Source organism: Puma concolor, chromosome C2 (genome assembly GCF_028749965.1).
Source record: "Puma concolor isolate L17-30 chromosome C2, mPumCon1.1.hap2, whole genome shotgun sequence".
NCBI lineage: Eukaryota > Metazoa > Chordata > Mammalia > Carnivora > Felidae > Puma > Puma concolor.
Window position 1 is genome coordinate 14,093,672 of NC_141675.1, and position 23,882 is coordinate 14,117,553.

Genomic DNA, 23,882 nt, shown 5'->3' on the forward strand with positions numbered 1-23,882 from the left:
TATCACTAGGAATCTCCAACAACTTTAGAAAAATTTTCCCTTCTCCAATGAGATCCCTATAACATCTATTTTGTTACTGGTAGTCTTAGGAGGATGCTGACACTGCGTGCCCTGGTAAGATTGACCAAGAAGAAATGGCAGGAATTAGGGTTGCCAATAAAGAAGGACTTCCTTATCACAGTGACAAAATATTGAAATGGGGATTCCAAAAGACATTCTGGAATCTCCAAAACTTTCTCTTCTGAGGAGACCAAATGAAAACCCAGGAATTCTTTATCTCATGAACTCTCAGAGGCCATTCTTGCTCTATGACAGTACTGAAGGGATGATAGCAGGAAAAGAATTTAACCACCACTACTGTGCCATAAAACAGGAGTAAAAATGCCAACCTCTTCACTGAAAAGCAAAAATAAAGGAGACTCTAAAACATTTTGCAAACTTAAAGGATTCTAGCAATGCTGAATAATAATTTTAATGCCTTCCAACACAGCCACTACATTTGCCAGGATTATCTCGAAATAACAAGTGGGATCTACTCTGCCTAACAGAATAAACATTTGTTGTGAGTGCCCTGGAAATCCATATACAAGGCTGTTCTGTCTCTTGGGTTTCTCCATCTCTCTGTCTCTCCCTCCCTTCCTCCTTCCCCCTCTCTACCTCTTTCTCTCCCTCTCTCCCTCTTTGTTTTATAGTCTTATTCCTGTTAACAGATAATGACAAAAAAAATGGCTGTGGTAAAGAAAATATCACCCAATTTACTTAAGACATGGAGCAAAACCTTAGAAAGTTCTTTTTCATTTCAAGTAGCAGAATGCTTCTTAATGAAAGCTAAGTAACTGAAGACCAAATTACTTCCAAGTATTCTAGCTTTAGGAACCTGGGCAAGAGTAAATGCAAAAGGACATGGTGGAAGACTGACTGCATCAATGCCCAACTGATGGCCATGCTGTCACCTCTCCCATGGCAATGTGGCCTGGCAGCTCCTCCCATCAAGAGGAGGTGTTAATTTCTTCACTCCTTTAATATGGACTGGCTGTATGATTTGCTCTGCTCAGTAGAACATGGCAGGAGAGATGCTGAGTCAATTCTAAGCTGAGGCCTCAAGGCACTTTGCACATTTGCACACTCAGTCTCGGAGCCTCCACCAATGCCACTCAACAAACCCGGGTTAGCTCACTGGAAGGGGAGGGACCACATGGAAGAGATCCACGTTGCCCTAGCTGAGGACAATATCAATGACCAGTCAGATATGACCAGCCCAGCCCATATCAGCACAGCTGGCAACCCAACAGGAAACTCACCCCCCACGCCCACACCGGAGTTAGTTTAGCTGAGACAAGAAGAAAGCTGAGCCAAAGACTCGTACACAATTATAGATGATTATTGTTTTAAGCCCCTAAGTTTTGGAATGGTCGGTTATGCAGCAATATCGAAATGACACAGGCTTCATCTTTATCTTCCTACTACATGATCGATCGATCTGTCATTTATTAACTTCAATGGAGTTGATACATCCCAAGACCCTGGACATATATATATACTTTGTACCTGCTGCATTATGATAAATGATTAACATTTAGAGCATCACATGTGGTGCCTAAACACCCCTATGTTTATGACTATCAAAATCCTAATTACAATTCATGGAGACCTTTCTGCTGTTGCTAATATTAAAGCAACCATGTCCAAGCATGGGCAAAACAGAGAAGTAAAACATACAAATTGTCAACACCATTTCATCCGCTCTCTATGATGAAGTCTTCTTTTCTCTCATAGTTATTGCCCTATTTCAAAATTCATCAGGCAGTTTCTGTTATTCATGGCAGAAAAGAGAATGAAAACCTCTACCAAGACCAGAGACTTTAAGTAGAGACTACTAACCCTATAAGAGCAACAGAAAATCTAAAAACTCCTTGAAATTGTGAGCAAACATATGTATGTTCATATATGTATTTTTTACTACAAAAATTGTCCAGTATCCCCTCTTAGCAACCAACAGAATTTTTAGGCAGAAAATTCAGCAAGGATAGAGAATATTTAAACAACATAACCCACCAACAGAATCAATAGGACACTCCATCCCACAACAGCAGAATATACATTTTTTTCAAGTGCACATAGAACATTCAGTAAGATAAACCACCCTGGGGCCATAAACAATGTCAACAAATTTAAAAGAACTAAAATTATGTAGAGTATATTCTCTGATCATAATGTATTCAAACTACAAATCAATAATGGAAAGCCAATAGGAAAATCTCTAAAAATATGACAAATGAATACACTTCTAAATAATCCAGAGGTCAAAGAGAAAGTCTCAAAAAAAACTAAAAAATACATGAGCCTAAATAAAAACAAAACACAACAGAACATATCTTATGGGGGACACAAATAACACAGTACTGAGAGGGACATTTATAGCACTACCTGCTTACATTACAGATGAAGAGAAGTTTAATTAATAATCTAAGTTTCTACCTCAAAAATTTAGAAAAAGAGTAAGAATGGGAAAAAAATAATTTCAAATAGAGAGAGAGGCAAACAATAAGAGACTCTTAAATACAGAGAACAAATTGAGGGTTGATGGGGGGTGTGTGGGAGGGGCAAAATGGGTGATGGGCATTGAGGAGGGCACTTGGGATAAGCACTCATGGGAACCTACCCCCAAAATCAAGATCACACTGTATATACACTGTATGTTAGCTAACTTGACAATAAATTATATATGTGTGTGTGTGTGTGTATATATATATATATATGTAAAATAAGCTCATAGCAAGAAGAGGTAAGGAAATTATGAAAGAACAGAAATCAATGAAATTCAAACCAAAACAATAAAGAAAATAAGGGAATTAAAAAATTAGTTTTTAATAAAACTAATAAACCTTTACCAGGACTAAAAAGATTTTTCATGGAGAGAGAGAAGGCACAAATCACCAATATCAAGAATGAATTAGGCTCTTAACTATAGAGAACATTGTGATGGTTACCAGAAGGGAGGTAGGTGGGGGGATGGGAGAAATAGGTGATGGGATTAAGGAGTGTATTTGTGATGAGCACCAGTGCTGTGTAGAAATGTTGATTCACTATATTGTACACCTGAAACTAAGATTACACTATATGTTACCTAATTGGAATTTAAATAAAAACTTTAAAAGGAGGGGGTGCCTAGGTGGTTTAGTCAATTGAGCGTCCAACTCTTGATTTTGGCACAGGTCATGATCCCAGGATCCTGGGATCGAGCCCTGTGTCAGACTCCGTGCTGAGCATACAGCCTGCTTAAGATTCTCCACCGACCTCTCACAAACTCTCTCGCTCTCAAAGAAAAAAAAAAAGGTTATTTTCTGTAGGGACAACTACAGGTCCCGCAGCCATTAATGAAATAATAAGAGAAGGTTATGAACAACTTAATGCTCATAAATTTGACAATTAGGAAAAAAAGGCATCAATTGCTCAAAAAACACGAACTACAAAAATTCAACCAATATTAAATAGACAATCTGAATAGGCTTATAACCATCAAAGAATTTATATTCATAATTCAAAAGCTTCTAAATAAGAAATCACCGGGGCCAGAGAGTTTCACTTAGAATTGCGTCAAATATTTAAATAGGAACTAACCCCAACCCTGGCATTATTGACATTTTACACTTGATCATTCTTTGCTGTGGGGGGCTATTTGGTGTATGGTAGGATATTTAGAAGCATCCCTGATTTCTACCAAATACCAGTCTCCTCTTTTTTCCACTGTGACAACCAAAAATGCCTCCAGGCATGCCCAATACCCCACTGGAAACAAAATATGTGCTGATTGAGCCAGTAACCCCTGGCTCTGTGGGGTTACTATGTAGGAATATGGGAATATACAACTTTTTTTAATGGGTATTGACTGCAGTGTTATCAAATGTCTACCTATAACCTATTCTAGCCTAACCCAATGAATAAACCTTTAATCGCCTTGATTCTGTAGTTGTAAATGATACCTCAAAATTCCAACTTAAATATTAAGGTAAAAACAGAATGCTTAGTCACTATACTAATTTGTTTTAAAAAGAATCCATTGTGGCACACACCTTTGGCGATGACACACATTTCAGAAGCTTGCTGGGAGAATTAGTACTTAGAAAAGTGCTCTAAAGATAAGACCATATTAAAATTATTAGCGCAAATTTTAAAACCTATATTGCCCTAAAACTAGATTTTGCCAAGAGATGTTCTGAATTTCTCAACATAAAACCTCTACGCATCTCTCCCTAATTACTTGTTAGTGGATTTTACAGATGCAGGGCTGTCTGTAGTGCTATGTTTATTGGTCCCTGACATTTAATACTTATGAAATTTTTGTTTACAGAAGGTGACCTGTTATATTACACAGCCGTAACTGGTTCATATTCTTCTCCAAGCCATTGCTGGACCTTAACTGAAGGGCATAGGGAAAAGGGAAAAAAAATAAAAGACTGGGTGTGGCCTGACCAAGGGGACTAAGATGGTATGTGGCCAGAGGACCAAATAACCAGTGCCCTACGAGGCTTGAATCCAGAATCTACGCAGCCTTGCACATTTGAGCTGGCAGAAGGGCTATGGTTCTGGGAAGTTTGCATGATTTAAAGAAGGTCTCCAGGCATGAACTGACGATAGATAACAGCAGACCCAAAAAGCAGAAATTATAGTGAAGAATGGGTTTGGTGGGCATCTTTTCAAACGCTTGGTCAGAAAAGCAAGACTAACCCCAGACCTATCCTGCAAGAGGGAATAAAGCTGCTGACACATTCCAGGAGGTCAGATCTGGTTCAGAAACGAAGAGCTATGGCTTCTGGATGTTCAGAGGCAGCACCTGAGCATTCTAGAAATGCAGGCTAACTTTTATGCTCATTAAGATATTCTTGGACCCTGTGGATCGAAGGGTGCTCCTTAGTAATGTAAAACACGACTCTGTGGAGAGACTTACCCAAGACATCCTGACATCAAGACTGTGAAACCGGGACAGTGAAATATACATGAATATTCCTAACTACATATTTAAATGCCTTGCTTCAGAGGCGAGTTCCTACGATTCATACAGAGATGAAGATATGGCATTATCAGAGCTAAGGAAATAGGGAAGGAGAATATATCTGTCAGGGGCAGAAAAACAAAATCAGCCCAAATGTTTCAAATCAAGAGACAGCGCTACCGGTTAGCAAGGGTAAGAAAGGAACAAGGGATGTTGAAGCATCAAGACGTTAACAACATTAGGAAGCCATTATCTCCTGCTAGAGCCAAAGAGGTGAGAGCAAACAATAAGCATGACAGAAGTTTCATGAAAGTTGGAGCCATGGCAGAGGGACTCTCTTGTAGAGGCTGACATCACACAGAGACAGAGCTGACAGAGATGGGGCTTCAAAGCAAGGAGGGGACATAGAAGAAATAGCCTGAACTCTCTTTCCTGATGCTCTATGATATCTTTCTGGTGCCTCCCATTGGCCAAATCCTACTGAAAGCCTATATCAAGGGGCCCTGAGGGTTGTGGTCCAGAGTAATTATCCTTTCATGTCACAAATCAAGGAACATATATGCAGAGGGTAGTTCTAGGTGTCAAGGCAAATGGAAAATTAGCACAGGAATAAATACACACTGAATATTTACTATAAAAAGCAGACACTGGAGTAGGTAGGTGTTTTTTCTAAATAAAGTCGTGTGTAAATAGAATTGGTGGGTGATTTGAGGAAAACTTCCCCCCAATATATCCCTATCAACCGAAAACTTCCACCATTCAGCAAGATTTGAGTTTAAATAGGTGCTCTGGTAGTTTTCTGGAAGAATAACTCTTTTTTTTTTTTAATTTTTTTTTCAACGTTTATTTATTTATTTGGGACAGAGAGAGACAGAGCATGAATGGGGGAGGGGCAGAGAGAGAGGGAGACACAGAATCGGAAACAGGCTCCAGGCTCTGAGCCATCAGCCCAGAGCCTGACGCGGGGCTCGAACTCACGGACCGCGAGATCGTGACCTGGCTGAAGTCGGACGCTTAACCGACTGCGCCACCCAGGCGCCCCAAGAATAACTCTTTATATAGGTAAAAAACATAGTTTGGTAAAGATTTTCCAAGAATCACTTTTGAGCTTTTCTTTTCACAGCTCTTATATGGATATCATCTAATCACAATCATTTAATAGCAGGTGTTGGTGGATTCCATCTAGAATATCCTGTAAATTTGGCTGGAGGGCTGCTTAGGGAGGAGAAAGAAAGAATGGAAAAGATTGTGGTGATAAATGATGGTGATTGCTATCTTCAAATGCCTGATGGGCTGTCAAGTGAGAGAGAACTCACATTTCTTTCTTATAACTATGGGGCTTAGAACCAAGGTTGAAAATTAACGACCCATAGGTCAAATCTAGCTGTAGAAGTGGTTTGGCTCTCAGTGTTCACCCACAGAGTGTTGTAAACGTTGTGAACTGGTTGCCAACTTAAAAGCCAGGAGATGCCACGTAAAAAATCCATATTCTGATTTACTCGAAAAAATTAGAATTATCTGGCCCATGTTTCTCTAAAGAGACAATATATAAGAGCTGAAAAGCATCCTATTCTTCAGTTTATCATAGTCTGTCTCACCACCTATTGTATTCACCACAATGTGGCCACATACCAGATGCCATTTATTCTAATACTTGAACTTTAAAATTTTTATATCTGGATTACTTAGCTCATATTTACTACCTGTTAAGCCCCTGTAGGCATTTGAATTTGAATTTCTTGCGTTAGAACTAGGATCTATGAACAACATCACAGAGACTTAGATTTTCACCTCATAATAAGGGTGAATTCCCCAGAAATGGTGCTGATTGCCATCTGGAAGATAACAAGTTTACCGACACTGAGGATTTCCAAGGGAAGCTGGATCACCATTTGGAAGCAACTCCACGGAAGGAATTTAAGCATTGGATGATAATACTTAAAATCCCTTCCTTGAGATTTTACTAGTATTTAGACTGTGATCTTTTAAAGTCATAGAGTATTCCTCATTCATCACTGATTCTAGTATAGGAATTAGAATATGACTGAAGAAAGATAAACATACTATGTCAAATAATACTACGATTCATTAACTATTTCTTATTTTAAGGTCATGATGGCTACAACATTTTTTTTTAGTCTGGAAAAATGACATATTAAGTTATTGTTGTTCATTAACAAACCCATAATCTTATCTGCTTACTTAGTCAGATAGAACAACTCAGCAGTCATGAGACATAGAATAAGTTAAAGAGGAATGAAGAAATAAATTCTAAAAATATCAGAGAAGTTCTCAAATAATGTGTATATCCTTCAAAATTTTGAAAACAGATCACTCCAGTGAGTTTCACAACAAAGTTAGTCGCTTATAAGAAAAAAGAAAAGGTACAGAACGTGTTGGGCTCAGCAAAAAACAACAAAAAAAGAATTCTACTAATAGTGAAAAAACACTCTAGCTAAGTTGCTTACAAAATATTTGGCTTAGTTTAGCAATTATATAGTTTGCACCTACTTATACATGCCATTCCTAAAAATAAAAATTAAAAAATGGAATGACTCTGTGAAGAGTTCAAGACCCTCTTTTGTCCATTCCTAAGAGAGGATGCTGACATAGGACACAGACCAAGATCACTATCTGACCTTGCGGCGAGAGCATAGAGTTTTGCTCTAATCATAGAAGCTAGTTTAGAAACTAATAAGCAAAAATTTTAATAGGTTCCACATAGCATAGACTCTTTGGATTTCTAGCCTTTTTAGAATTTCCCTTTAGAATTTACTGTCATTGGTACAGTAAGATGATCCCTGGACATCTTTGGGATATTTATCTTTGAGTTTATTCTTTCCTGCCTTTTCTTGTCATAGGATGCAAAGATATCAAGGGCCAAGGTAAGGTTGTGGCCAATGGGGAAAGAAGCCAACATGGTAACTTGACTTGCTTTTGATCTAGATCACAAAACAACAAGAACTTTTGAGATCTAACTACGGGCCAGCCAGCTCACCCAACCTAGAGTCTACAAATAGTAACACATCAGGATTTAACATGTTAGAATGATGAACACTCTTCTTGCTCCTTCTTTTGTGCCACCATAACTCCATTCCCACAAAGCATTTTCCTGCTTTAAACGTCTTTAATGTTTTCCCATACCATGCTCTGACTGAAATCCCAACTCTCCCCCATAGTCTACAAGACCCAATCTTCTACTTTAAGAGTAGTAGACCCATCTTCACTTTAATCTCATTTCATATAACTTTCATTAATAACTATCCTCTCTTCCACTGGTCTTTCTTAAAAATTTTTTTAACATTTATTCATCTTTGAGAGACAGAGAGAGAGAGAGACACAGCATGAGCAGAGAAGGGGCAGAGAGAGGAAGACACAGAATCCAAAGCAGGCTCCAGGCTCCGAGCTGTCAGCACAGAGCCCAGCACGGGGCTTGAACTCACGAACCTGAAGATCCTGACCTGAGCTGAAGTCGGATGCTCAACCAACTGAGCCACCCAGACGCCCCTGTTCCACTGGTCTTTCTTAAACATACCAAGCTTATCCCTGATCCTGGCCCTTTGTATACTGTTCCTTAGTTTAGAACACTTTCCCCCAGTCCTCTGCCTGGCTGGTTTTTTCCCATTCTTCTGGTCTCAGATTAAATGTCATCTGCTCAGAGAAACACTCCCCAAGCACATACATTTTCCATCCACAGCTCTTGTCAACATCACTTCCTCTTCTAGAACATTAGCTCTAAGAAAGCCTGGTCCTTCTATGGCCCCCAATGCCTGGCACAGTGCCTGGCCAAGAAAAGGCTCTCAATAGAATGAATTTGCCAGGAATGTCCACCTCAGTATTTCCCATGTAGAAGTCCAACAGGATTTTGGAGTTCAGGATCCAACAAATACCACAACCAACAAACGTCACAACCACCAGGTTAACAAGCACAAGTCAGAGGTGAAAGCTCCCTAGAGTAATGTAGGACAAACAAAGATGAAAGAGTAATGTCGGCTGGTGTGATCAAGCAACCCCCTGTACGAAAGTAGCATTTCGTAGGTACCTTTAAAAAGTGTGTTGGATTTCAATAGGTTAAAAAAGGAGATGAAGAAAGAGCAATAACACAAGCAAAAGATTAAGTTTAAAGCCATGCCCAAAGATTGATATTACACCACTAGAGACGGTTCATAAGTGAAGAGTGAGAGAGGAAAGAGAAAGTAAGGGGGGGGGGGTGTTGGAAAATATGGAATAGCAGCATAAAGAGTACGAACATACCTCATTACATACTGGGAGGCACGAAAGATTCTAGATCGGGAGAATGCCATGACCAATGACATGATGTGGGGGGAAATTTGTGTTTCAAGAAGGACTGCAGTAGAAGGGCACCTGGGTGGCTCGGTCGATGAAGCATCCGACTCTTGATTTTGGCTCAGGTCACGATCTCACAGTTCATGAGACTAAACCCATCATCAGGCTCAGCACTGACAACGCAGAGCCTGCTTGGGATTCTCCTTCCCTCTCTCTCTGCTCCTTCCTTGCTCACTCACGCACACGTGCCTGTGTTCTCTCTCAAAGTAAACAAACACGTAAGAAAAAAAAAGATGGGCTGCAGTGGAGAGAGACTGAAAGTGAGAAATCAGTTAAAAGGCTTTCACAATCATTTGAATGGCAGCATTGGGTGTCGAAGATACAGTTTTGTCAGAAGATGGAATAAAGGGATGAATGTCACAGAGACACGTTGGAGGCTGAATATTGTGGATGTCAAGGATCATCGAGAGAGGTTTTAGTGAAGAAATAATATAACTTATATTTGGGAGAAGAATAGTTAAGGAAAAGCTGGGTTAGAAAGAGGAGAGGCTGAGTCTTGTGACAGGCAAATGGTTTGAGTTGCTGGACGGATCCAGATAAAGATGTCCTACAGTCAGTGGAAACAAAGATTCAATTTCTCTCTCTCTCTCTCTCTCTCTCTCTCTCTCTCTTTTGACGGGTGGGTGGTGGCGGTGGTACTGTGAAATCATCCGTCTAGAGATAATAATTTATTTAAAGAGTGTGAAGTTCACCGATAGAAAAAAAATAGAGGTCAAGGAACAAAGAAGACAGAAGTTTAAAGAACATCTACATTTGGGGGACAGAGGAACAAGAAAACAAAGGAGTTTTGTCAGGTAGTTCCAAAATAGACTGAACACCTGCTCTGTGTGTCAGAAGTTCAAGTTCCTAACAATAGTATAAATAAATGTATCTGTTTATCTTCCAGCATGATTCTTCCTGCAGGATTGCAAATGTCTTATTAATGTCACCTACACCATCCATTTATCATAGCTCTTTATTATTCATCTTGAAATGACAGCATACCTGGCACCTGCTTAAACAGTTAGGAAGATAGACTTCCTGCTAGAACAGATGTCAGGTAAAGGGAGATAAGGTCTACCCTTCAACCTTAAAATCAAGATTTAGAATATGGGCTTCAAGATACAAAATCCCTTTGTATGAGTTCTGTCCCCCACCAAAGCGTTTCTTATAAGAAATTTCATTGCTGTACATTTATGGTGAAGATAATTTCCTACATGAATTGTGAAATCTGTTGATTTTTTTAAATGTTGTTTTTATACTTCTCTGTGCTTACAGATATGAGATCTATAGCCGATAAGCGGTTAGAGTTGCCCAGAGAGAGTGGAACAAGGAATAAGAGGCAGACCTGCTTGAATATGCAAGGTTCACAATGATAATTCTAATTTTTATAACCCAAGGACTCGTCTTTCTAGAAGCGTTCCCTTACTACTTGTTCTTACTTACTCTTCACTTTGATCAACAGCCTCAAAGTTTAAACTCCAAAGGCTAGCCCCACCTAGCCAACAAAACTTACTTTATGTTCCTTACAGTGATCCTCAGGGTGTGGTCTCCCACCCGTCAGCATCAGCCCCACCTGGAACTCGGGAGACATGCACATTTTCTAGTCCTACCCAAGACAGTCATAAGAAACTTGAGAGCTGGGCCCAGCAACCTGCATTTTAACACCCCACCCCATCCCGGTGATTCTAATTTGAGAATCATGGTCTTAGACCAATGGTAAAAATTCCAAGGAGTTTTCCATTCCCTGCAAGACAAGATCTCAATCCTACACCTCATCAGAGCATTCCTTTTACAGATGAGAAAACTGATCTTTCTATTGTATCCCAAGCCTATCTTCACTTGGATCCTGTCTTACATTTGTCAATAAAGGAAGTACAAAATGGTGACCAATTACACATATAAGGTTATTAAATGAGAAAGGCATGTGATTACAGTTTGATTACAGTTGATAATCCAAGGAAGAATGGTGTAGGAAAATACATTTTAAAAACTATTATTAAATAAAAATTTAGAATTGGTAATATTAGCACTTACATGAGAAAAAAATAATGAAAACTTATTACCTTAAATACTTATTTTCCAGCACTTCCATTACAATGGCCAAAATTAATATTATTTTGACTATCTTTATGTTCATGGGGATAAAACTGATAAGCAATCCTACTGCTATTCTCTACTAATAAGATTCAGGGCTTCTCAAGGAGTAAAATTTTAGCTAATGGTAGAGAAAAATCAATACAGGTATAGAATATCTTGCTGCCTTTAAGCAAGAGACTTTCAAAAACGTCTCAGGAGCAACACTGAAAAGACAAAGGAGACTATTTAAAGGGGTGTCCACGTAAGAATAATTTGATCAACAAGAATAAGTATAGTTCTTTGGAATAACTGGTACCTAATGGAGAGCCTTGAGTCCATAACAGTACTCAACAACGAAAAAGTATAAGGTATACAAAAAGGTCATTAAAAAACAAAAAGGGCGTATTTAAAAAAAATATTTCTAGTAAGTAGGTTGGAGATTTGACATATAGAGATGTTCTGTTTCTTTTATTTTACGTACTTTTTTCTCAGTAAATAGAAAAGAACAGCCACAGTGAATCTGAAGTCAAGTAAGTCAAGAAAATTTAGAGATTCTTCTTGGTTGACCAGAGAAGTGATCCGCTCTCAAGTGGATCCACACACAAGTCAGATGTGTGTTGGAGGCTGATGCATGAGGCAGCGAATCCCAAGAAGAGAACCTGCTGTCCAGACCCCTCCTTTCATCCCCTAGATGAAGAGGTTGCTGGACGTTTTCTTATCAAAAAGTACTGAGAAACCAAGTCACTGATGACATAAAGGCTCACTGCCTTGGGACTAAGATGGGACTGAACCTTGATTCTAAGAAAAACCTCAGGCCAGAAAACAGCAGCCCAAGTTTGAATCAACTTTGAAGAGATCCACTAAGATCCCATATGCCAAACAAAAACCAAGTGGTGCCTACCCCAGAATCTGTAAACTCAGCTAGTCTGAGACTGCATTCGTTTTCAGATTACTAGTGTAACTTTAGGAAAATATAAACACTGATAGCACAAAAAAAAAACAGGGAAGGGATAAAACAAGTTTATAAATAATGAAGACGTAACTCGAATCCATATTATAAACATTTCTTAGTCTTTTAAGTGTAGGTCTAATACATTCTGAATCCCATGATGATTATCGTGTGTGTGTGTGCGCGTGTGCGTGTGTGCGTGCGCACTGCTTTTAAGTTTGTGAAGCTTTTATATGACATTGGTGGAGATTTTATTGAAATATTTAGGTGAATCTGTCTGCTTATTTCTAACCAGTATTTAAATATTTAAAATGATTTGATTCGTAAAGTATGTTTTACTTATGGCAAAAGTAGCATTTGAGTGTTTAGGAAAAAATTATTAATGAGATTGAAAATGTGAGTATGGGGAGCCTGGGTGGCTCGGTTGGTTAAACGTCCGACTTGGGCTCAGGTCATGATCTCGCAGTTTGTGGGTTTGAGCCCCAAGTCGGGCTCTGTGCTGACAGCTCAGAGCCTGGAGCCTGTTTCACATTCTGTGTCTCCCTCTCTCTCTGCCCCTCCCCTGTTCATGCTCTGTCTCTCTCTGTCTCAAAAATAAATAAACGTTAAAAAAAAAAAAAAAGAAAATGTGAGTATGAAAAAGGTGTCAATGGCAGTAAATGTTTCCCTACATAAACGAGCCTTGCACATTTTAGGAACAATGTTATTCTCGGAGTTTTTCGTAATAGGATTCTTGCATAAAACACAGTCCTATTCTCCAAAACCTTAGCAAAGACTACTAAGAAAAGAGATAAGGCAGACTCTGATACATACTAGGGTACCATTTACATCTCTGATAAAATAAACATCAAAGTCTTTACTGGGAAGCCCAGACACGAAACATGTTTCTTTGTGCATCCTCCTCCCAACACCAAAAATACAGAAAGTAGGTGTGTGGTGCCTCTAACAAAGAAACAGGCACATCTCTTACTTTACAGGGTTGACATTTTCAACGTTTATCTTTAGAAGCTACAGTAGGTCAGTCTGACATGCTTTTTGGAGCATCATAACTTGAACTTTGAGAAATGGCCCAAGTTGATAATGCTAATGGCAAAGACGAAATCCCGTTGGCAAAACTGCCACGCTGGAAAAAGCAAACCTCTTGTACGACAGTCCTGATCAATGTGTTAGCTACTCCACACAATATTCGATATGCCCACCAAAATGTCCCAGCACAACAAAGGCTTGCGGACAGAGAGTGCCTTGAAGCCCATGTAATGGGATTTGACAAGAGCCAGGCACTTTAGGCAGGCTCAATCAATGTTAATTGAAGCAGAAGTGATTCAAAGGCAAATGGAAGTCCTTGAGAGGTGAAAGGGGGGCTCTGGGATTGTGACTCCCTCCTTTTCCCATTACCCCCTTATATTTAATTACTTGTTCTAGCCGGTGAACTGTAATTTGATTTGCCATCAGGTGACTCTTGCCTGGTCTTGTATGTTAGTTGAGTCTTTTATTTAAAGGAAAAGTATCTCAGAACCTGTGGGGGTGCCTGTTTCACAGGAAGGAAACTTCTCTGGCAAGTGGGTTTCAGATTGATAAAGAGTCCTTTCCAGTCCCTAACATAGCAGAAGTATCAGTAGAAGGACAAGGGGAGAAATGGTTTAGTCTTGAATGATACTGCTGTATTTTCTCTGGGGCATTATTATCTTGATAATTGACCAGCACCTGAATTTTGAATTCACTTGGGCTCCCTACAGAAGCAGATCCTAAGACAGGAATTTATGAGAAAATTAACTACTTACTGGGGAAGGGATTCCAGGAAACACTGGTTGAGAAGCAAGAGGGTGACACAGGAAGGAAAAGCAGCCAACAAAAGTGGGCTAACAAACTAGTTCCCACCATGGGCAACTAGAGTGTCACCTCACTGGGGAACTCCGAGCCAGTGCAGAACATGCCTCAGTTGGCCCACCCAAGGGTGAGGAGCTGTGGCATTTATATACCAACTCTCTTCAGAGGGGTTGAGGGCTAGTCTTGGTGGGGTGAAAATGGACACCCCAGCACTTCTGGCCCGGGATCACACAGGCCCCACAGCCAGAGAAAGCCCTCAGACACAGACAAGGCCAACTGCATCTGCTATGACCTGCCTACAAACATATAAACTGCTTTATACTCCAGTGTCCTTTCAACACATACACCATAACACCACCTTCTGGATGAGCTATTGGAGCAAACTGGGAAAAGGTTGTTTCTGTGTGACAGAAATGATGTCCTTTGATACAGCTTTAGGAACCAAGGTTTGAGACAGCATGGTCAACCAAATATTTTGCCTACCTAATGGTATTTTGCCTATACACGGTGCTCTCTCATTTACCCTTGAGAAAGTTCTTAGACTCAACATTCGCATCCATTAGGATCTCCTCTGGATAAGATGCACTGAAATCTTTGAATGCTAAACAGAAGCAGAATTCAGCCTACGGTAGGCCGAGCCTGGACTCCATCCAGAAGAACACCTTTACTTTTCATATTGATTTGCAATTAGTTGCATACATTTGCCAAGAGCTTAGATAGTAATTGTGGGAAGCAGGCAGGAATGGTTGATAATTAATCGTCCCAAGTTATAAGGAAGGACAATGAAGGTGCAAAGGGAAGGTTCACAGTCAGAAGCCAGTAAAGCAGACGGGGACTCTGGCCAAGGAGAGGAAGCAGCCGACCAAAGTGGTGAAGAGCCCAAGTTTTGGAGTCAGGCAGACCTGGTGCATGCCAGCTATGACTCTCACCAACTGGGGAGCCTGGTCCACTTATACACAGCAATTTCATGCCTCAGTTCCTCATCCAGGTAATGCGAGTTCAAAGTACCTACCTCACATGTTTGCTGTAATGAGTAAACGAGCCACTACTTATAAAGATCTTTGCCCCGTGCCCATCACGAAGCAAACATTTAGTAATTGTTACCTGCTTTTCTGTTGTTATTATCACCATTTTGATGACTTCAAGGTAGAAAGTAGAAAATGTTCTTTCTACTACGCACAGCTTGAAGTCCAGGGATACCCATGGGACTATCATACACACCAAGCCAATCAGAGAACAACAAATTTATTTGCCACCCTCCGTGAAATGAATCATCTTAGCTCTTGCTTTTGCATCACATTTTGGCCATCCAGAAATCTCAGGTGTGATGGTGGAGACGGCAGGGGCATTTTCAAAAGTGCTTTCTCAACGGAAGTGGCAGTCTGCTGAGGCCAGAGATGGATCAAATTCTTCCCCCACGGTGAAAGGGCCCTCTTTGTCAGTATTTAGAGACCCTACTGCCCTCGGATGCTATGGGCCTGATGTTGCAAACAAGTGGGAAAGATGGTATCTCAGACATCTATGTGAATGGTAAATTTCACTTTCTGTAGAAGCAATAGCGCTGTCTCCGTGAAGCAGGTAAAACACCTGCTGTATTCCACAGAGGGAGGAATCAAGGTATTTGGCTACATGGTCAAGGGAGGGAGCAGCAGATTCTCTTCTCCCATGAATCTTCACCTTTCTTTCTACTGGCTTTAAGCAAAGAAGCCTAAGATGCTATTCACAGGCTACTCGGTGCTCTCAGTCAACTGTATAGTCAACTATAAGGACTTAAGAGTGTTCTTTCAATTCTTTACTAACAAAGAAAAGAATCACCATTTATTGAGTGCTGCCATGTCCCTGTGTGTTTATAATGTGGAAAGTATCATCCATGCGATGCTCTTTTATAAGCACGTATCACCATAAATACAGGATCATTATTCCCATTTTGTGGATGAGGAAATGGACATTCTGAGAGTTTGTAGCCTGTTCTAGAGTCTCACAGAAATAAATGGGGACTCCATAATGAGAGAATAATGGCAGATGGCAGCACAGTGGCCTAACTGGGTTATGCCATAACTAGAGAGGTCTAGAGTTGACTATACCATGAAGAAGAGAAGTTGACCACACACATGGACCGCACGTGTAGACAACAAATTACTCTGTATGCCACTGAAGGAGCACTGAGCTTCATCCAGCCGAGATCTCTGACTGGTCAACCACTCAAAGGTCTACCTTGGACTTTCTTACACAGCACTGAGGACACAATATTAAAGGAAATTGACAGAGACCTTGTTGCTGAGTCAACCAAAGGTGTTTTATTGCAAAGCAGGCAGTTACAGAGCATTAAGTCAGCAACGCCACAATTTCCGTAAACTCAAACACAGAAGCAGGCCTTGTTCTCTGATTCTTCCAAAATGAGCAGATCCACAGACAGACCTGCACAACCCTGCTGATGAGGTCAGCTGATCTCCAGTTCCTGCTTTGCCTTGGAAAACGGCATTTCCAAACTGTCCACTTATTGTTGGTTAGCTCACATTCGGGGTATTTGAAGCCACTTTTGGTATTTATAATTTCTCTACCATTCTAACTGCAGGATCAGACAGGAATTAAATTTCAACCTACAAGGTTTGTGTTTCTTTGTAGCGTAACATATATATCAAATAGTGTGCAAGAGCCCCAGGTATAATATATGTTTGATTATATTTCAACTCCAAGCGATACCACATTGAGATCGCTTCACTAGCTAAGCAAATGTGACTCGGGCCATTACCTGGATCCAAACTTACAAAAAAAAAAAAAAAAAAAGAAGAAAGAAAGAAAAGAAGAAAGAAAATGTATTTTTAATCTAAGGATCAGTACTACACAAATCAAACCACGCAGCCCCATTTACTAGGTAACCTGGGATTGCAATTCAGAAAATCCTTCGGGACAGAATTTATTCATAAACAAGGCTAATGTCAGCAAGAGAATTATACTTTCTAAAACAATTCTTTTCTTACAGTTCTCAGGGCCAAGAGAAGAAAAAGAAAAGACAGTGGGGTGGGGGGAAGGAAAGAAAGCCAACCATTTAAAAGCATCTAGAACTGTGTTATGCACGTGATGGCAAAGCCAAAACAGTCCGATCCGGGACCACACGCCGCTCAGAGAGCATCGGTCTGAAGGGGTGCTGGGCTTGAGTCCCACTCCAGGTGCTTCCTGGCTCCAGCCGCTATGTTTCTGTCCTGGGGACCAGCAACATCTTCCTCACTGTCCTTCAGCAGTTCCCCCAGAGACCTGAGGAGGTGGTCTGTCCTCTGGCCAAAAGCAGAGCCTGTGGAAGGACACACGGGAAAAAGCCCCTCAGGCCTGGGCCCGACCATCTGACAGCTAAAGGCCGATGGAGTCAAGGGCAGAGGGAAGAGTGATGTTTCCTCACCTCCGCCAGGCTTCCTTCCTGCCGACTCTCCAGAAGGGTGGCTTTATGCTTTGGAGCAGCCAGTGGCTTGGAATCTTTGAGATCTTGTAGTGAGCTCATTGGGGTACCCATCACCTTTCAGTCCATGATATCTCTGTTGACAAGAACATAAAATAAATACCCCTGCATCACTGGTCGATGAATCTTGAGGAGAAGGAGACACAACAGAGTAACACAGACACACAGAAAGAAGAGGAGGGAGGATGAGAGAGAATAAAACTCAGAAAGGATACTCTACCTGCCACCTTTCCCTGGAACTTCCCTAGATGGTCGCATGCTGGACAGGAGGCTCCAGGTGAAGTCTAAGACCGCCCAGAGGTCTCAAAGGTCTGAGAGGTCAGGAAGCATCATTCCACTGCCACGCAGGCACCTGAACTCAAAACTCAGCTCCTTGAGAACCTCAGCCAGCCTTGCCCCGACTCTCCTGAGTGGATCCTGTCACTGAAATACTACATAACAGAGAGCAGTTGGAAGTTAGCAAGAGGTTCTCCATTTTCCTTTGCCCCAGGGTGGTGGTCAGGGAAAGGGCGGGATGGGGGGGTAGGAGGGGTGTCAACAACCGCCTGGTCTTCTCTTTAGTGACTTCAGTCTTCGACTTCAAACTCTCAACTTCCCACCCAGTGATAACTCTCATGAGCTCACGGTTCAGGAGATCAAGCCCCACATCAGGGTCTGTGCTGACAGTGTGAAGCCTGCTTGGGATTCTCTCCCTCTCTCTCTCCCTCTCTCTCTGCCCCTCCCCTGCTTGTGCTCATGTTCTCTCTCAATCTCTCTCTCTCTCACAAAAATAAACATTAAAGAAGTATTGTTTAAATTACCTTCCCTATTAATAGACATCAAGATGCCATGAAAAATATTAGGCCTGGGTTAGATTCACAGGTCTCATCCAGAACTGTGTGATGCTGGGCTAGTTGTAATTAACTTCTTTAGCTTATTTCCGCATCTATAGAATGAGGAAAAGATCACCCATCCCATAGGGCCGTTACATCAAATTAAATAATGCACACAAAATATCTAGCCTGAGAAAGTATTCCCTCCACAGTTATTTGTTTCTCTAGTCTCTTCAAAAGGGTCGAATCTTATTCTTTCATCTCTGTCCCCTCTTCCTCACTCTTGCGGGACTTACCCAGAAAAGTGGTAAAATGTGTAGAGAAATGCAAGAGGTACTGAAATGAGGGTAGAGATTAGCTTCATCACAGGCTCATTTGGAGGACTGAACGAGGGAATATGTGTTAAGTTCTTAGATCGAAACCTGGTACATGGTGTTGAGCCATGGTAATGTATATGAAATAAAATAATTTTGTAAATTTATATAGGATTCCCTGACTCCATGAAGCACTCCAAACATAAATTATCAAGATACTCTTTCTCCTGCTTCAAACTTCTTCCTCTCTTTCTCAAACAAAAATACCAGACGGTAAATAGAGACAGTGGAATTTTTAGAAAATCACATATTAGACCTTTTCCCCCCTTAGGTAATGCATTAGGAAGCCATGATGTGTGAAGTACCATACTAAGAACTTTGTAAATAGTGTCTTAACTCTCATCTGAACCCTGTGAGGAGCTTCCTTGAGTATTCCTATTTTACAGATGTGGCAACTGAGAGACAGGGAGGTTAAGGAATCTTCCCAGGGATGCACAGCCAGGAAGATGCGGCACTACATTTTTTAACTAGCTTTAGAATCACGTTCTCACTCACTATGGATCTACCTCAGAACTTTCTGTGAGGATGGAAATGTTCTGTGCTAATATGGCAGTCATTAGCCATATGTAGCTCTTGAGCTCCTGAAATGTGTCTAGTGTGACTGAGGAAGGGACTTTTAAATTTTAGTTAATTTTACTTAATTTAAATCTAAATAGCCACACATGTCCAACGGCTGCCATGCTGGATACTGCGCATCTACTGCACCTTGAAGACCTTGCAGAGGCCCCTCATTTTGATGTTAGAGATGACTTGATTTCCCCTAGACATAAAGTCAGGGCAGAACCTTCGGAGGCGGGGAGCAGGGCTACGCCAATTACACAGCACAGGGTTGGAACAAGATAACACCTGAGTTCGAAACGTAGGTTCTGTCATTCACTGGCTGCGCCCATAGCCCATCAGTCAACCTTCCTGTGCGTCTGATCTCTTTTTGATTAGGGAGGCATAATAATACCATGTCTAGGGCCAACGTGATCATCAAGTAAAACAGCACATGAGAAAGTGCTCAGCACATACCTGGTACAATTCAAGGGGAAGTTGCAACACGTACACACGTAACTTCTAAGAATCCCTGTCTCTGTGCTTGGTGAGGCAGCAGAAGAGAGGGAGAAAGTAATAATATCTAGGGGGCAGGACGCACGTGTCTGTCACAGACTGAGCACAGGATAGTAGACAGAAATGTTTTCTCATTTCAACAGGCTCTTAGAGTCTTCGTGCCTGATTCTAGTGTTTATGTGTGATTTCCCCCTAATGCTCTGATTTTAGAACTTAATCACCACCCCACCCCCTTGCTAAATAAGGGTTCTAATGCTATTCCCCCCTGCACTAAGTTCTTACATGCAGGCTATTATGATGATTATTTTTATAACCGAGTAGCAACAATCTTTATCCCAGCCAGCTCTTGGCTACATGCTTGTTCTTGCCAGCTCACTCACATGCCCTTTCTCCCTCTGTCTTTCTTTCTCTCTTCTGTGTATACACACGTTTATGTTCTCTCTCTATGTTGGTTTGTAACTTAATTGTGTCTCGTGTCCAAACCCATCCTGCTTGGTAGTGCCGGGGCTGGGACTCTGCAAAACACATTTTTCCTGGGCCGCATGCAGGCTCCCTGCTAGGTCCAGCGGCAGGGGGTAGAGAGGGATCTGGCTCCCCTATCTGCTTCCTCTTCTGTCACGTGGCTCCAGACAGAAGTCTCCACCCATCCTGGCAACAGCAACTGGCTCCAGTCAGAGCAACTGACTCCACTTGGCAGTCTCCTTCAGACATACCAGCCCAGCTAGCCATCCAGCGCCCCCTTCTCAGAGGTCTAGTTTCCCCGTCTGCAAGGTCCATCATCCAAGTATTGAAGTTTTCATTATCCTAACTTCTTCCCTTTGCGCCCCCAGCCTTAGAGGTACAGCTGCTTCCTGCGGTCTGTGGCCTCCGTGAACCTCGATGTCCCTTTGCAACTCTTGGATTATCCAACACCTGGGTAACAAGTGGTGCGGTTCGGGAAATGCGCCACCTTGGCACACGGAATATTTTAAACTGAAGAAGTTTGAGAAATGAGAAGAAGCAGTAAGGTTACTCTAACCTCCGCCCCCTCGCCCCCTTCTTCTCTGAAACAGGTCACGAAGCCCTCCCGTGAGGGGTCCTCTCTGTACCCGGAGGAAAGAAGCACCCTTATCTCTCAAGACAAAGGGACACCGTGAAGAATCCTAACAGAGGGCCCTGCTCAGTCTCCCCCGGGTCACTACGCTCGCCTTGTCCTCTGTGACCTGTCACATCCCCCCACAGCCGCCCACCCTCCAGCACGCCCGCTGAGCAATTCGCAGCTCTAACGGTTGCCGTGGGTCTCATTTCCTTGGGAAGGTTCCACGTGGCGTCACACTTCTATTAAATAAATGGATATGCGTTTCTCTTGCTAGTCTGTCCTTGCTGGTTTGCTTTCCAGACCCAGTCGTGGACCCTAAAGGAGTCAAGGAAAACTTTTCTGTCCCGTACAGAACTCTTCACAGTACTTCCTTCCGCTAAAGTAACTTGCTTAGCTGTCTCCTGATCAGACCCAACCTGACACACTCTTCTTCTCTCTCTTCTGTGGACAGAGCTATGTTACTGTGTGCATAAGAATATACGAACACATCTTACATTTTTCCCCCACATAGAGCTATCAATAAATTAACATATCCTGACATTTCTATTCTAGATCTTCTCCGCCTCATATCTAAATACAGGATAGAAAAAGGGAACAGAGCACATCAAATCCTATAATCTGACACATCAGAGAGTAATTAACCCCTGAGGTGCAGTCTCTGGGAGCTCATTCCTGGGCACACGTGCCTGGACAGCTAAAACTCAAGTAAGACACATGGACATTTCCATTAGCAAAGATCAACACGTGGGAGTCCTGGCACGGGCATTTGCTAAAGCATAGGGTGTAGACCTTCTGTAGCAATACGTCACCAACTAACTATGTCAGATGAATGGGAGCCCTCTGCAATGCTGCGACCTTTGACAGTCTTAACTGCCCCCACCTGCCAGCTCTCCAGAGAAGGTACAAACACAACATAATACAATGCAATGCAGTACAAGAGGAGACTATACGATATCAGAACCACTTTAGAGGTACTGACCACGACCACCCCATCCCCACTTCTCCAATAATGCTACCAGTCTTATCCTCTGTAAATATAGCAGGAGGCCCGGGATGAAATCCCCACCGCTTGTTGGTCACCACCTGCTTCTTCAAACTAGGTAAGTTGAAGAAGCACCTGTTAAGCCACGGCATCTCGAAACACATGCAGCCTTCATTCTTCTGCAATGAGCCCTGTGGCTGAATCAGGACTTCATGCCACAGATAGAGTGGCTGTCTATAACTCACGGTGTTGCTACCCCACCTGCTAGCCCCAACATGATCTGCAGCCAAGATATGCCTAGGAGAACACGGGGCATCCAAACTCGGAGCCATTACAACCTGGATCCTCAGACTCCAAACTGCCTTCCATCATCAGTAAGCTTCAGCTGACACCTTCTTCCCTACGCCACTTGGACCACACTCCTCGAGGAACTCACATAAGAAAGCGTAAGGGTTCTGGCTTCGATGTCACCCACTGTTAATCTGGGCCTTCACACACAGTGGCTTCCTCAATGTACAAAACCTCTCTCTCCTTACCGTTCCAAGCTATTGTTCCCGTTAATACCTGTAAATGTAGCAGAGGCTGTTGACATCCAACCCGCCCTTATCACTCAGCCCTCTTCAAGGCCAACCTCCGACCACCATTAGCTGCATCTCTTTGCATTTGAGTTTTCTCCAAAAACTATCTGTATGGGCATGGCAGTCCAGGAATATGTGGGCATTAACTCATCCTGAGAGGAGTCCTCAACCGGAGGATGATAGAGTCTGGGGGATAATGTTCTTATGTTCCAATTTCCCCATAGGCTTGAGCTCAAGTGTCCCTCATCATCCACCCCTGGCTCAGTAACACACCCTTTATTGGCCGCCTTTCTATCTCTTAGCTTCCTTTCCCATTCCTCTTAGTGGTGTTTCCAAAACTTCTCAAATAAACTACTTGCTCTTAAATCCTTGTCGCTCAGGGTCATTCCTGGAGAGCCAAAAACTTAGGCAGCAGAAAACTATCTTCTTCCAACTCCAGTTACTTCAAGGCATTTCAGCAAATGCCTTAACTTTATGTACATATTGATATATGAACATAAATATGTGTTCCTAGGCTACTTTAATTGGATTTATAAATAATGAACAGTAGGTGTCTGGCTGACATTTGAATTTTCATATATTTTGCTTTGTGCTGTTCTCTCTCTCTCCTGTAAGTTGATAAGATGTTCAAAGGCCAGGAGTGCATCACCTCCTTCTTCTATAATTTTCCACGATGCCTGGCAAGATGCTCCGCAGAGTGAATATTCAAACAGGGCTGACAGACAAGAGGCCACAGAGGTCAGGTCCGCTTGTCCCGCAGGCTTGTCAAAGGTGAGAAAGCTCCTAAGAGAAGGAAACTGTGATGCTATTTTCAATTCTTTGAAGGATGAGCCTGGAAACCCAGATGGAAGCTGGCACTGAGACAGGGCACCAAGTCAGGACACCAGAGTCATGTGGCCCGTGCGAAGCCCTCCAGGCACACAGGACGGGGGATGCTGCATCATCAGATATGTTCTCTCAGCCTGTTTCTGAGCGAGAGTCCAGTCAGAGGCAGAGGGAGCTAGAAGAGCTACACAGAGCAATGTCAGGTTCATCCCCAGCAGATCTTTCCTGCAAATTCTGGGCCTCTGCTGAAAATAAGTAGCCTTCTGATTTATGAAGCACCTCAAAATGCTAACAGGTGACAGACCAAAACAGATAAAGAGAAAGCCCTATCTTGACCCATGTTATACTCCAGAACTGAAGGGTTGGGAAACAATTAGCACAGGCACACAGCAATGAAAACTAGTACCCTTAACTACAAATACCCTTACCTTTGCTTTGGGTTGTCATCCCTGTCCTGGGCCAGGAGGACTTTATACCCTTTCCACTTGCGTATTTCCTGTCCCAACTAGAACAGGGTCTGGTTTCGCACACATTCTAGGCCTCCAATCTTTA

The 23,882-nt window shown here is 42.0% G+C and overlaps 1 protein-coding gene across 2 annotated transcripts in view; it reads right to left on the reverse strand.

The window, feature by feature from the left end:
- Positions 1 to 16,445: 16,445 nt before the first annotated feature.
- The window catches only part of LOC147577104 (uncharacterized), a 164,796-nt gene continuing 157,359 nt past the window's right edge, over positions 16,446 to 23,882 (reverse strand). Inside the window, exons 3-4 of one of the 2 annotated variants that reach the window (XM_086720598.1) lie at positions 17,572 to 17,704; positions 16,446 to 17,466 (exon numbers count right to left, since the gene is read on the reverse strand). In XM_086720598.1, the coding sequence (XP_086576724.1) occupies positions 17,615 to 17,704 (90 nt within the window). In that variant the 3' untranslated portion in view covers positions 16,446 to 17,466; positions 17,572 to 17,614. Of the gene's footprint in view, positions 17,467 to 17,570; positions 17,705 to 17,848; positions 18,060 to 23,882 lie in introns of those variants that run through there. The other variant, XR_015256021.1, reaches the window with a different exon arrangement.